The following is a 16,210-nucleotide window of genomic DNA, read 5'->3' on the forward strand; positions in this document are numbered from 1 at the left end:
CCGCAATTAATGCAATTACAGTTTACAAGTCCCTTCGCTCTAACGTAAGACCACCGGTATTAGTAATTCAATAGTTAGTATATGCAGAGGAGGGAATCTTATATATATCTATAATACATACATTTCGGCAGAAGGGAATCTCTCCCTTCATATTGACTCAAAGGAAGCACGTGGGAAAAGCAGGAAATCCATAATATCAAGTCCATATCGCGAGAGTTTTGATATTTAATTACATTATCAGGAACAATGAACTCGAAGAGTTGATTTTCACATTATTCGAGAGTAAAATATAATTAATAGAGAAAGAATTTTTGTTAAAAAAAAGAAAATCATTAGGAACTGTCCAAAACTAGGGGATCTGCAGACCACCGAAAGAATAAAATTACAATTTACAAATAGAAAAAAAGAATTATTCAATGAATTTACTCCTTTGGTTCAAAATTCGGATAATTCAAATTTCAAACAAAAGGTTACAAAGAATAGAGAGCAGATCGGATAAACAATGACAATTAATTTGAGCCTGTAAAACAAGTGGTTTTCACTTACGGCTAACTTGGAGTTAATGATGGTCCAACCATCAATAATACTCAGTCGAAACTAGCCAATCACGACTAACCGGAAATTCAGGCAAGACGCCGAAAACAATCATAGATTCTTGATGATATCCTTTTGTTGCGGTTAAGAAGTGGCAATTTCGAGGACGAACAAGATTGTAGCCACATGTTCACCCCTAAGGTTTCAGCACATGTGGCTACAATCTTGTTTAACAGCAGCACTAATAATAAAATAATAATATTCAACAAAATTAGAAACCCAATTTTCTTTTTTTGAGTGAACCGTCTTATATTGTATTCAGTGATCGAAGGACTCGTGACGAATTCATGACGATGAGATGAAAAAGCAATTTCCAATGTATCGCCCTCGATATAGAAGAGGATCAGCTTCGTATGCGTTGTGCACGTTCAACACGGCCCTCTGGCGTATTCAAAGCGCGCAACGTCGCTTCATCTCGAGGAATGCGGCAATCGATTATCACGGTCCTGCATATCGATACTACCGAACGTATACATATATTTGTTCACATATACAAAGAGAGAGAGAGAGAGAGAGGAAAATCAACGACATCTTGCACCCTCACTCGTCCACTATACGCAAGTTCTTTCTCCTATACGAGTTATATATATACACAAACACCGACACACACCTACACATTATCACATAGAACCCAGACCGCGCACTAATGACATCGCTTCGTATAATACTCGTGCCTCGAATATCACCGGTGCGATATTGCCACCAAGAGAGATTAATGTTTCATCGTGCCATCTAGATTATTCCATTGTGACTGCGGTCAAGTTTCCAATTTCCCAGAAATGTAATACGGACGATTTTTCAAATTTGCTTTTGTTTTATGTGTAACGACTTTTTTTCTTGTGTTTGGAATAAAAGGAAAAGAAGAGAGTTGGAAAAATTCTAATTGTTTAGGTTTAAAGTACCACAGTTTATTTTCCCTACTTTTCCGGATTTAATTAAATTAGTATTCGGACGGGGTTCCAATGGTTTATTAATATTTGACTTCAGTTGTTAAAATAGTAAAGAATCCCAGGTGGAAAAGTTAACTTCAGCTAATGATACTGACGTTAACTAACGTTAATCTAACGTTAGTGACCAAAAAATATCGTTAGTCTAATGTTAGTCTAACGTTAATATCATTAGCTAATGTTAACCAACTTTAGATAATGCTACTAACGTTAACTAACGTTAGATTAATGTTAACTAACGTTATAATCTGATATTAGTGATCAAAAAATATCGTTAGACTAACGTTAGCCTAACGTTAGTTAACGTTAGTCTAACGATAAATTTTTCACCTGGGAAGCGTCATCACTATGATTTCTGACCAATAGCGACCGTCATGAGGCGCATGATTATTCCCCAAATGTCATTTGACCGAACTGTGATTTTACCAAATTGCATTTATCCTAACTGTTATTTTAATGGAATGTAACTTTTGCGAAACGTCATTTTTACGAATTGCCATTTTTGGGAAATATCATTTTTACGAATTGTCATTTATGCGAACTGCCATTTTTTCGAATTGTCATTTTTACGAAATGTCACTTTTGTGAATGGACATTGTTACAAATTGTCACTTCTGCCAAAAGTCATTTTTGCGAAATATTATTTTTACGAATTGTCATTTTTACGAATAGTTATTGTTCCGAAATGTCATTTTCTCGAATTGTCATTTTTACGAAATGTCACTTTTGTGAATCGACATTCTTACGAATTGTCATTTTTGTGATAAGTCATTTTTTCGAATAGTTATTGTTCCGAAATGTCATTTTCTCGAATTGTCATTTTTACGAAATGTCACTTTTGTGAATCGACATTCTTACGAATTGTCATTTTTGTGATAAGTCATTTTTTCGAATTGTCATATTTATGCGAACTTTTCGTTAAAATGTCAATTCGCATAAATGACAAGTCGCAAAAATGACTTTTCGCAAAAGTGACAATTCGTAAAAATGTCGATTCACAAAAGTGACATTTTCGTAAAAATGACAATTCGTAAAAACGACAATTCGAGAAAATGTCAGTTCGCGTAAATGACAATTCGCAAAAATGACTTTTCGCAAAAGTGACAATTCGTAAAAATGTCGATTCACAAAAGTGACATTTCGTAAAAATTACAATTTGTAAAAACGACAATTCGAAAAAATGTCAGTTCGCATAAATGACATTTCGCAAAAGTGACAATTCGTAAAAATGTCGATTTGCAAAAGTGACAAAATTTCGTATACAATATTCTTTTTTTGTTGAATTGGATGATCTGAAAAATAATTGATGAGTCTCTCCGATGAAGTCGGTTTTTGCTGCCAATTTGTAATAATTTTATTGTTATCGCTGAACGAGAAAATTAATAGAATTTTCATTTTCTACGGCGAATTGTAGTTTTTGATTATAAGAGTTAAAGATATTAGTGACCAAATTAACTTTTTCTTTTTTTACTGCTAAGATTGTGTCGTCCACATACCTAAAATAGAACAGGGGGACAGGGGCTTTTCTTTTAATTCTTTTAAACATTCAGTTTCCAGATTATCCATGATAATATCTGAGATGAAAGCTGATATTAGAGAACCCATCAGTATGCCATAAACTTGTCTGTAGAATTTTCCATCGAACGAAAAATACTTGTTGTTAAATACAAATTTAGTAAAATCAATAATATCGGAGAAAGGGCTTTTACATTTCTGGTTTATAAAGTTAAATAGTCGATCTAAACTCTGAATGGTCAATTTACAAGACACATTAGTAAACATAGAACTTACATACATTAAACTGTACAGTTCAATTTGTTGATCGATTATTAATTAAAATTAGATATTATTAATTATTAACTATTTTGATTGTTGTTATTAAAAATAAGTCACGATGACGTATGACAATAGTGAAGAAGAAAAAAATATCGGTAGTAATATGTTGAAAAGAAATTTTCGATATTATTTTTCTGATGACTGCTACCGTATATTGAAAGTCTTCTGTTTTACGAGCAAATCTTTCCAATAAGCACCTCATTTCGTCAAAAGCTATTCGCCGACACGGTGCGTTTTCTGCGCTATAAGTCCCGCAAAAGTATCATGCAAAAAGATATTCCCCTCCCCATTCATATTTTGTTGAGGCAGCGAATTGAATTTGAGAATTTATCGTAACGAACTTCCGTTTCTTCTTGACTGATGCGTAAAGAAGTTGGATTTACGAGGCAGTTACATATTCCAAAGTGCCCTTGAAAAGGAGTCGACGGTTAATTGGAAGAAGGGACTAATCGGCGCCAAAGAAGATTGGAAGAAAAAAAGAAGAAGATACTTTTTCAATTCATATATATGATGATCGAAGAAACCGACCTTTGCCCGAATTTCTCTCTCTCTATCTTCCGGATACGCTTACTAAGTTTTTGAAATATAGTATCCAATGGAATGAGGATTAAATTCTTTTTTTATTTTGACCGCTTGCCATTTTTTACGTAAATAAGTGGCCGCTGATCTTTGTCCTTAAATGTGAATAAGAGGAACAATTTATCTGATTAATGCCAATGTGAGGAATGAGGAATTTCGATTTTCTTTATAGTTGAAATATTTCTTAGGTCGGTGGGTCACTTCTTTTTCTCAATAGTTTATTATACTCCCTGGGTTGCCCTGGGTCCCATAGTGACCTATGGGTGCTCTGCCTCGTCAATGTAACTTGACGAACGATTTTCTAAAAACCAACTGAATTTTGGATCTAGGTATCTAAGAATTTCGGTTATTGAAACGTGGTTTCATTCGGGAAAAAATTACAGTGACCATTTACCGACATTTACCGACAGTTATCAATCTTTTTTTAGAGGCATTAAACATTTTTCTATTCATAATTAAAACCACTAGTTATTAGTGTATTGTAAAGAGAGTGGAAAACTATCTTCAGTGGAAATGTTGCGAGTGCATCAACGACATCAATGCAATGCGGCAGTTGCATCGGGTCGAGATAATTAGGTTTGAGTGCACTCTGGTCGCCGCAGTCGGTAACTCAGTTATCAGTGGACACCCCGCGCACAATGGCTATCACAGCGGCATCAAACATAACGCATCAATTAACGTGAACAATAACCAAGCTGTGAGAGTGAATGAGAGAGAGAGAGAGAGAAGGGGGTGTGGCTGGAAGAGAGAACTCTCGCCAAGAGTGAGCGAGGGTTAGAGGATAGAGTCCTGGTCAATTCACTTGTTTATTGTTATTGTCTATGAAATTCGATTGCAACCGATTTCTCCCATGTGCTTTGCCTCATCATTTAAATTTCAATACTCTCCCCGATCAATCTTGACATTATTCGCAAATATTTACATTTTTTTTTTTGAAGAATTTCGCCAGCTTTTGGCAAAATTTTCTCCTTTTTGGAATCTTTTAAAGATCAGGTTTTTATCAATAAAAAGCGATTATTCGGATAGAGGTGAAATTCGTTTGGATGTAGTAAAGACATCTCGAATGGTGGACACGCTGTTTTTTTCCCCTTGAGGAGAAATGATGATTATAAACTAAAATATAAAAAAAAGTAATGGCAAAGGAGTGGATGTGAACGATACTCGTTGAAGCGACAAAACGAGTCCGTTTTCCCCGCTCCTCTTCTCTCCAATCTTTCTCTCATCCTTGCTCACTCCCAATGTCTGTACACACATATCGTAGAAAATTACATTTTGTCGGTTGTAAAAGAAAGATCGTAAAAATCGTAACGCCAAACGACGACGAAGCTGACTGCGGTGCGCGGCGAAATTGCACTGGACCACCGCCTATCCGTTGGCCATCAACATTGCTCCACGCTTGATAGACCCTTTGTAAAACGTCCTTCTACATGGGGGCTTTTATACTCTTGCTCCTAGGCTAGAGTGAATGCTCTCTGCTCTCTCTTTCTCCTTCTCTCGTAGGTTGCCTCTCATTCTGGTTGCCTGCTACCGGGCACCGCGAAATAAACGAACTTGCACACGTGTGCCTCTTGAAATGGTGAACCAACTGCATCACTGTATACGAAAGAGTGCCAACATATATTGTATACACATGACAACCACTCACTTTGGGTTACATTGTGGTCAACAAGTCGATCCACATTTCAACTAAGAAACAAGTTGCCATTCAATCAACTTGAAAATTTAAGGATGCCTCCTGTAATGCGTAACGAAATATATAATGGTAGTTGTCCCATACATTTTCAATTTTAACCAATTTATCGACTTCTTCCTTTAAGAACAATTTTACCAAAAAGATGTATTTTTCTTCCTTTTTGTCTCTCAAACTCACTTTGTTAGCATGACTTCGAACAACATTTCTAAATACTCTACATTTCTTTGGTATTTAGTCCAAAGGAGTAAATTTAAGCCAATTCAGGATTGCCACTGGTTAGGGAAATCTGGGAATTCAGGGAAAGTAAAATTGGTCAGGGAAAAGTCAGGGATTTTTATTAGCCCTTTCAGTCACAGTGGTTAATAAATCGACCACCTTTTGAGATGGTTGAAAAAAATATAAACATCCATCAGATCTGCTTGAAACTTGTTACTCGGGAGTTTTTGAGGTCACTGATTACGAATCCACTATTAGTTTTCAAAAATTCAAAATGTCGGACGAATTTTAAAAAATTTAACGGATTTACTTGAAACTTGTTACTCGGGGAGTATCGGGGTCGCTGATTACGAATCTGAAGTCGGACTTTCATTATTCAAAATGGCGGGTCCAATATGGCCATATTGGCTCCCCTATTTTGAATTTTTAAAAACTAGTACCAGATTCGTTATCAGCGACCCCAATAACTCCCGAGTAACAAGTTTCAAGCGAATCCGATAAATTTTTAAAAATTCGTCCGCCATATTGGATCCGCCATTTTGAATTTTCAAAATTTTGCAAATCTGTCCCCGGATTCGTATTTAGCGACCCCACAAACCCTATTTACAATATGGTTTATAATGTTTTGTCTATTATCCTAATTGCGTGACTGAAAGGGTTAAAGTACTGGAAAAAATTGAATTTTGGAGAAGTTATCAATAATTGCAGAAATTCAATTATTTTCAAAAGTAATAAAATTCTTCGCAGAAATTCAATTATGTTCGCAAAATTTTTTTAAAAATTCGCGTCAAAATTCAATTATCTTTAAAAATAATGAAATTCTTCTCCGAATTTCAATTATTTTCAAAAATTTTAATAAAATTCTTTGCAAAATTTCAATTATTTTCAAAAAATTTCCCTCAATTCAATGATTTTCAATATCCATTTTCATAAAATTTTTCAAAGAAATTCAATTATTTAAAAAAAAGAAATGTTGACAAAATTCTAAGCAAACATTAAATTATTTTCATAAATAATAAAAATTTCACAGGAATTCAACTATTTACAAATTTTTTAAATAAATTTCTTCTCAATAATTCTGTTATTTTCATAAATAATGATATTTTTTTTACAAAAATTCAATTATTTTAATGAATAATAAAATTCATCATAAAATTTCAATTATTTTTAATACAATTCTAATCAAATTCCTCGAAAAATTTAATCATTCTTGAAAATATTATTAAAATTACTCGAAAAAATTCATGTTGATAAAATTCTTCATATGGTAATTCAATTTAGAGAAACATTTATTTATTCAGTAAATTATTTATTTTTGTATTTAAATAATTGAATTCTCATAGAATTTTGCAATAAAAATAAATTTAAAAATGGATATTAATAAATATATTAAAAGCATTATAGCATGAATTGTTACAAATAATTGATAATTGAATTTTTTCAAAGAATTTTAATAAATTAATAATAATAAATTATTTATTAATAAATAAATAATAAAAACTTTAATAAAGTTTTTGAAAATAATTGCTTTTTTCGAAGAATTTACTTAAAGTTGTATTAAAAATAATTAAAATCCTGGAAAGAATTTTTAGTAATTTATGAAAGTAATTGAATTCTTGCAAAAAAACTTATAAAATTTTTTTTTTAAATTAAAATAATATAAAGAATCTTATTATTTATAATAAAGATTAAATCCTGCAACGAATTTTATTACATTTTTTCTAAATTATCATAAATTCTTTTGAAAACTTTTATTAAAATAGTAGATTTTGAAAATATTTGAATATCAACGAAGAATTTCATTATATTCGTGAAATGTAATTAAATTTTTGCAAAAAATTTAAGAAAATAATTCCATTTTTCTAGGATTTTATTTTAAATTGTATTAAAAATAATTGAAATCCTCAGAAAAATTGTATAATTTATGAAAATAAATGGAATTATTATAACTTTTATTAAATTTTTATTAAATAATTGAATTCATGTGAAAAATTGTATTACTTGTAAAAAAAATTAAATTCCTGCAATGAATTTTATTACATTTTATTTAAATAACTAAATTCTTTTGAGAAACTTTTATTAAAATAGTAAATTTTGAATATTTTTGAATTTTAGTGGAAAATTTCATTATTTATGAAAATAATTGAATTCTTTCAATGCATTTTATTATAATTTTTGTAAATGATTTAATTTTTTTTTGAAAAATTTTATGGAAATGAAAATTTTTATAAAACATGAAGATATGAATTACTCCGAGTCGAAGACTCGGAGTGATTCATATCTTCATGTTTAATAATAATATTCTTATAAGTTGTTGAATTTTAAAAATGTTTGAATTTGAAAAAAAATAAAAAAAAGTCAGGGAAAAACAAAATTAATTTTTTGTGGTAACCCTGAAATTGAAATCATTTTTGAAAAGGCAAGTAAGCCGATAATATTCATTTGTTATTTTTTTGTTCTAGAACAGTTATATAACTATTCTATAACAGTGTTCACTGAGTTGCAATTTTCAGCTTCATCAAAAATTGTTAACTTTAAAATTTTATTTCCAAAATTTAATGGATGCCAGTTTCAGCTTCACCTTTCTCTATTTTATAAAACAATTACCATAAAATACAATAAATTTTAGTGAACAGAAAAGAGTGAAAAATAAAACATCGAAACTTTAGTAACTGTGCATTTATTAAAACACAAACTGAACTTTGTATTTTTTAACAATGTATCATCATTTACATGAACCATCATTTAAAAGCAAAATATTGCAAAAAATTTTAATTATTATTAGGAAATTATTAAATTAATTCATAATTATTTAAAACATTAATTTTCTCAGCTCCTCGAATTAAAATCACAAAAAAGTCTTCTAAAAATCAATACCTAAATCAGTTGCAAATGTTTTTACATCTTCGTCGACATTGGAGTAATCTAAAAATAAGAATGAATAAACTTGCGCCCTCTTCAAAAAATATTGTGAGATTTTAAGATTTATTTCAATACAAACCTTCATCAACATTCTCTTCTTCTTCGTTTATCAAGTCGAAAACTGGTTCTCTAATTTCCATTTCCCCTTTTCGAGGATCTGTAAATATATTTATAAACTATAAATAAATTTCCGCCTGTAAAAATTACAACTAATATTTGCAGAAGTACTGTTAACTTATTGCAGGATATTTCTGTAAATATTGTCGTGAATCTTTTCAAGTTGGGCATAGAATTTGGAAACGATTTTTGAAAATTATTTCATTACAAGATTTTAAAAATCATAATACGCATTAATTTGAATACTTTCCTATCAGTTCACCAACACTCCATTTGAAGGGGGCCGCATTAACATTTGCAGAACTTTTTATACATTCCCCATTTAAACAATACTGAAAGATTGTAAAATATTAGAAGATGATTTTACAACTTACACATAATAATTATTTTCACTAAATTAACAAATTTTACTTAAGAATGCAATTTAATATCGACAAGTCATTTCCCCAATTATTTTTGATCTGAATCCGAAATACTAGTTAGGAATTTTTTATCAAATTATAATTTTTGGAATTAATGAGTTCAAATGTAAAAAATTTGCAAAAACATGATTTTAGGGGATAGAAAACTTGTTAATATCAGATGAAGCCAAAAAAAAGGTTGTCCAAAAAATTATTTGAAATATTAAAAAATGTTTATTTTGTTACTCCATTAGTTTCGCAAGGATATCCATCTTCTGCTGTTAAATTTGGATTGACACTGTTTTTTTTATTTCCAAGTATTATTTCCAAATTCATCTCGATGCACTTGATTGTACATTTAGTCTCATCGTGCTAAAAATATGAGAAAATAAGAATAATTTACATGATTATTTGATAACATTAAAATATGTATTCAAAATAAAAAGAATGATCGTTTTAATACTAACATCATACGACAAAGCCATTCCAATTTTTTGACATCGTTTCCTGGGAGATTCAAAATCATCATGCAATCTAACTAAGGGAGTAGTTGAAGCAATAGTGTTGACAGTTCTTAAAGTTGTTATCGTATTAAAGCAAATACCATCACTACAGATCTAAAAAAGAAAATAAGCTTAGTTAATGGTGGTAAATTGTACATATTGGTAAAATGTCACTTACTCCATTATTATCGCAAGGATATCCATTTTCAGCAACTAAATGATCATCCGTTTTTTTAGTTTCATTTATGCAATAAGCTATACATCCTTCGTTATACTAAAAAGCAGAGAAAAAAAAGGAAAATATTGAAATAAACACACTAGATTAAAATTATTTTTCTTCCACTACTAACATTATCTGCCAGAGACATTCCAATCATCTTACATCGTTCACTAGGGGACTTAAAACCACGCCATTTATCTGAAGGTGCAGTTGATGGAATATTACTTGACACTATTGTCATATAGATACAGTTTCCATCTTCACAGGTCTAAAGAAGAAGACAAATAAAATTTTCGGTGACCAAATTTACATATATTTGTTTGAAAGTCCCTTACTCCATTATTATCACAAGGATATCCATTTTCAGCAACTAAATTTTCATCGATTTCCTTATTTTCTTCATTTTTGCAATAAGTTATACATCCGTCGTTAAACTAAAAATAAATTAAAATAAATAAACCAATAATTAAAATTGAAAATATTAAAATCAACAAATTAAAATGTAAATATTCAATCCACATTTGTTCCAATACTAACGTCATGCATCCAAGCCATTGAAATATCTTTACATCGTTCTTTAGGAGATTTATATTTATCATTAGTGTTGATATTAGTCGACATAATTGTCATATTAACACATTTACCAGCCTGACAGTACTGAAAATGAATAAAAGTTTTAAAAAGTTTATTTGTGCATCATTTACGTAGTCGTTATATTTAAATATTAAAATTTTATAACCACCAAGGACTGAGCATTACTTAAAAAATTACGTTTCGAAAACTAATTTTATTCTACTGAAAATTACGAAAAAAATTTTTTGAACACAAAAAATTATTTTTTTAAACGATTTTTTGTAATAAAACTCTAGAGTTGAATCACGGTCATCAAAACTAATTATTAACCGGACTCAAGTGACCTTAACCTCGATGATCGCAAGCCAAGGAGTTTTACCCCCTGACCTACAATATCAGTGTAAAAAATTTTATACATTTATATTTTATATAGTAAATTGTCAAATATCTTACTCCATCATTCTTGCAAGAAATTCCATCTGGAGCTGAAATTATCAACTTTTCTGTTGTCCTTTTGTAAGTGGCATTATTAAAATTCTCATGAAAATTGTAAATGAGTTTTAAGCAGACAATCTGACATTCAATTTCGGACATCTAATATATTAACAATTTAGGATTATTTAAATTATTGTAATCTTGTTCTAATAATAATAATATTAATAAGTATTTTATTAGAAGTAAGTAGATATTTCGATCCATGGAAGGTAAAAGTATAGACATATTGGTTTTATGACATATTTTTTATTGATGTCAAATAATATTATATTAATTAAATAATTTATTAAATAAACAAAATATATAACTATTCCTATTGTTAACAAATCCTTATGATCTATTGTCAAATTAGGCAAAGACCATTTAGAAAAATAGAAAGAAACGAATCTTGCTTAAAAATTTAATTGCAAAAAATTGTCCTGCGAATTATATTGGCAAATCAAAGCGTTCTCTAAAAACACGTATTAACGAACACAAAAATAATAAAAACATCACAAAAACTGTAGTCAAAGCGCATCATTCTGAATTCAATCATGAATTTGACTGGGAAAATGCAAAATATCTTGATCGTGAACCAAATTTCAATAAACGATGTTTTTCTGAAATGCTTCACATAAAAATTTTTAAACATACAATTAATAAAAAAGAATATATTTTATTCCTAAATAAAATTTATTTCCCCTTAATAAGCAAATTAAATTTATGATTGAATTTCTTTCTCAAAAATATTGTCATCTTGTCATCGCCACGTGTTGTTTACATCTCAGTTCATTGACTCCTCCAATTTATCTAGAGTTTTATTTTTATTGACAACGATTTTAGTCTTGACGAAACGCTTTTTAAAACTCGACGTGCCAGTAATAACCATTTTTTTCGTTTTTTATTTATGGTGTAAATTTATTGTTTATTTATTTAGTCTTAGCCTGATGATGATTCGCTATTATTTTAATTATTTGACATCAGTAAAAAATATAACATAAAACCAATATGTCTATACTTTCACCTTCCATGGATTGAATTATCTAATTATTTCTAATAAAAATTGTTAGAAGGGAATATCATCATTATATTAAATAATTATTATTAATTATTATTATTAATAAATAATAACCAAAAACATTGATTATTATTTGTGGAATACTAACAGATAAAAATATTCCTGCTCCAAAATTGATACACTGCTTTTCAGCAGACTGGGACATTTCATCGTAACATTCTCCATCCAGACAATACTAGAGAATTAAAAAGTATTGAATTCAATCGATTTTAACAGACAAATTTGTATAAAATTCAAAATTAATATGTCTTACTCCGTTATCATTACACATAATTCCGTTCTCAGCATTAAACGATTCCCTTATGAGCATTTCTCCATCAGAAGAAGTATATTCACAGTTAAGTTTACAATTTTTTATAATGGCCTAGAATAAATAAGAGTATAACATGTATTGTTGACTTCATCTGACTATTGTAAAATTTGTAATAAATTTCAACTAACATTTTCAACATTTAATACTCCCATTTTCTTACATTGCTCCTCGAGAGTTTTATTACTTTTATACGGTTCAAAATGTTTTGGGAATAATTCATCAAGAACTGAATTCCTATCATTTTTTTTAGATTGTACTTTTACACAGCTTCCCATTAAGCAGACCTATACGATGAATAGAATATTTTAGATGTAGTGTAAAAATGGGCAAAATAAGTTTAAACTAATATCAAACGAAGTTCTCACGCTTTCAAAGTCACAAGGCGTTCCCTCAAGTGCTGCAAACCATAAAACATGTGTGTCATTCTGAGTGTGGCATTCTAAATGTTGACAAATTCTTGGTGACACCTTATGAAAAATAATCTTTATCACATTCTACTTAAAATTAAATTCTATACTACTACAATATTAAACAATAACTTACAAGCGCTCTCTCAAATTCTCGGGATATGCATTGTTCATCTGCTGACATGTATTGTCCAGAAAAAGTTGCTAGCATTTGATCATCAGTTCTATCAAGAGCTGGATTATTCTGAACGCACTTGGCTTGTTTTGAACTATATTATAAAGTGTAATTTTGTTTTTACTAGTTTCTGAAGCATTAATAGGTAAAAATAAAAGTAATATAAACCTTAGAGTCAATGATATATTTTCCTTGGAACACGGAGAAAAGTTAAATTGATTGTTCCCAAATCTATGATAGCTCATTAAAAAACCTTTTTTGAAAGTACACTTTTCCATCTGTTGTTTACTCAAACTTTTGTTATCATCATGATTAGTTCCCAGTCTAAAAAAAAAAGTTTAAAATTATAAAAAACTTTTTTTTATTGAAAGTAAATTACAATTTTTAAAAAATATGTATTGTGACTATTTTTGAACTCAATGAATTTATTTAATTAACCATATTGCAACTTACAGATGACCTAATTCGTGTACAGCAAGTTGAATATTGAAAGATATCCCATCATCTCTGATAATTGCACTTGAAGTTATTTTTTCCTTGTCCTTTCGACAAATACCTCCTATATATGCTATACCTTTAAAGTTTTAAAGTTAATATTTTATTCTAGTGCACAGTTTCTGCAATTAAGAATCATTTTAAATGATTTAAAAAAATTTTACCTTCATAAGACTGAGGTTTTTCAGGGTTAACCAAAAGAACAGCAATATCGTAATTACGTGGAAATTGAAAATAATTTTGAGTAAACATAAAATTTGAATATCTATCCAAAGCGCTAACGCCAATAAAGAATTCATCCATAGGTTGTATTGGATCCTTTGTTTATAAAGAAACATTTTATAAAGTACAATGGAAAAGAAATAGATAATTTTTGTCACTAATAGTTATAAAAATAAAATACCTCACACACAACTATTCCAGCAATGCTTAGACGAATTAAAGGATTTTCTAATTCTCGAAAATAAAGATCTACTGTATTCCAATATATTAGAACATGAGCTACAGTTTTTCTGATATTACGATTGAAGTGCCTAAAAAGAAAGTAAACTTTTTTTACGTAGGTCTAATATAAAAGTTTATGTGTAAAATAAAAGAAACTAAATTGAAACTTACAGAAAGAGAGATTTATCTACATAAAGTAAAATTTCTGGATATACAATACTTGGAGTATTTAGAGTATGTTTTAGATTATCATAGCTATACGGATAATTTGTAGAATAACCAGTATTCCTGCTATTTGATAGCGATACTTCTCGTTTATAAAGTACGTGATAATTGTTGAAACTATTATTTTTTGATTCGTACAGTGATTTCGATGAAACATCACGGCGAAAGCGTTTGACATTATTTAACGAACGTATTACTTTGTCAGAATCAATAATACCATTCTAAAACAGATAAATTTTTATCCTTTGAAGCTGAAACTTTAAAAACAACCATAATGGGAATTAAAATTTTAGAAATATACTTACGAATTCTGAAACACCTTCTTCATTTACTGTATGAGCTATTACAGATCTCGTTCTTCGATTGTGATAAAATGTAAGGTTCACATTCTTCATAATCTGCATGGCATTAATAATTATGATTTGATTAATTATTATTTGAATTTGGTTTTATTAAATTCGTATTAAATACCTGAAGAAAAGAGATCTTACTTACATTATTTTTTAAAACATATGTAAAATTACTGCCTTTTTTCCTTGCCAACCATATTTTTGTCTTTTCACCAGCAAAAAATCCTTCTGATGATTGTAAAATATATTTTCTTTCGTAGCCATTTCTTTTTATATTAATTGAAAGTTCAGGAATACTTCTTTTATGAATTGAATGTTCAACAGAAATCACTTCTCCATCAGATTCTGAAAAATTCAAAATTGTAAAATTACTTCTTATATTAGTAAGAACTTCTTATTGAAATTGTTTAAAACATTTATTTACGTTAAATAAATAATTATCTACTATTAAATAATTGTTTACATGTTTAAAAAAAAGTACGACTAATGTTTTCAAAAATACTTATTAATACCTTCATTGGCTTTATAATCAGTAAAATATTGTCGGGCCTGAGAAAAAAAAAATTTTCTAATTACTTAATGAATGGTAATTATTAATTACTACTGATTACATTTGTAGGAAAATGTTGCTATATTTAGTTTCAATCTTAATATTTTAAATTGACGAAAAATATTGTACCAACATTATTAGTTAATCGAATGCGGACAAAATTTTAGGATGGGATTGTTAATTTTCATGTAGTAACTTTTGGATCTATAAACTATAAAAATTGTTTAATTATCAATCACAAATGGTCATAAATGAAAATTTTTTGCCGCGTAGGGTACCTTTTAGTTACAAATGTCACATATTGTCAAATTATAATTTAAAATAAAAAATATCTACCTTTTCTGTGTATGCGAATGGGACAGTGAATGCACAAAGTAAAACACAGGCGTAAATCATTTTCGGTTCACTACTAATTTTTGGAAACTTAATCTGGTGTTTATGAATTAACAAAGCGCCACGTATGAATAAGATTTTATTTCAAATATTTCAACATTTTCTAAAAATACATAAAATGTGTTTTAGTTATCTATATAGATTTTATTAGCTTCGAGCCAGTAAGAATGCTACAAGTTGACCATGTTAGTTGGAAGAAATAAAATTCTTTTATAGTTTAAACTTTAAAGATAATAAAAATATTTGCATTAAAAACGCATTTCAGTATGAAAATTATTTAAATAAAAATTGGAATAATCTTATCTTTATAGAATAATTTGACAATTCAATGAAAAAAATGCGTTTGAAAAAAGTTCACGTTTTATTTTTCAAAATGTAATCAATTTAGTCAACAGCTTTTTCAAATAAAAATTTCCTTTTTTATTTTCCTTTTATTTAACCAATATTTTAATATTTTTGTAGTTGTTTGAAAATCTTTTCTCCAATAAATAATTTTAAATAAATAAAATGATCTGTATTTGTATTATTGTAAAATTTTTATTGTCAAACATTATAAAACTTCATTAAGAAAAAAGAGTGAAGAGTAAAACACCGAAACTTTAGTTAAACTGCATTTATTAAAACAAAAACTAACCTTCATCTTCTTTAAAAATCATCGTTTACATACACCATCATTTAAAAACGAAACAATTCTAAATTTATATT

At 28.9% G+C, this 16,210-nt stretch overlaps 2 protein-coding genes across 4 annotated transcripts in view; one reads left to right on the forward strand and one right to left on the reverse strand.

Moving 5' to 3' along the window:
- The window catches only part of LOC122503861 (dachshund homolog 2-like), a 483,446-nt gene that overhangs the window by 391,944 nt on the left and 75,292 nt on the right, over positions 1 to 16,210 (forward strand). The gene's annotated exons all lie outside the window — the stretch shown is intronic.
- Positions 8,530 to 15,632, reverse strand: LOC122503858 (disintegrin and metalloproteinase domain-containing protein 7-like). The gene is made up of 24 exons (XM_043614605.1): positions 15,449 to 15,632; positions 15,075 to 15,111; positions 14,708 to 14,907; positions 14,518 to 14,610; positions 14,159 to 14,433; positions 13,947 to 14,076; positions 13,708 to 13,861; positions 13,502 to 13,622; positions 13,217 to 13,372; positions 13,010 to 13,142; positions 12,832 to 12,933; positions 12,595 to 12,750; positions 12,407 to 12,517; positions 12,242 to 12,328; positions 11,055 to 11,195; positions 10,566 to 10,685; positions 10,364 to 10,462; positions 10,159 to 10,296; positions 9,987 to 10,082; positions 9,773 to 9,922; positions 9,552 to 9,677; positions 9,155 to 9,236; positions 8,867 to 8,944; positions 8,530 to 8,790 (listed from the first exon to the last, which is right to left on the reverse strand). The coding sequence occupies exons 1-24, from the start codon at positions 15,506 to 15,508 to the stop codon at positions 8,729 to 8,731; spliced, it is 2,907 nt and encodes a 968-aa protein (XP_043470540.1). The 5' UTR covers positions 15,509 to 15,632; the 3' UTR covers positions 8,530 to 8,728.

This window comes from Leptopilina heterotoma, unplaced genomic scaffold (assembly GCF_015476425.1).
Source record: "Leptopilina heterotoma isolate Lh14 unplaced genomic scaffold, ASM1547642v1 Lhet_270, whole genome shotgun sequence".
NCBI lineage: Eukaryota > Metazoa > Arthropoda > Insecta > Hymenoptera > Figitidae > Leptopilina > Leptopilina heterotoma.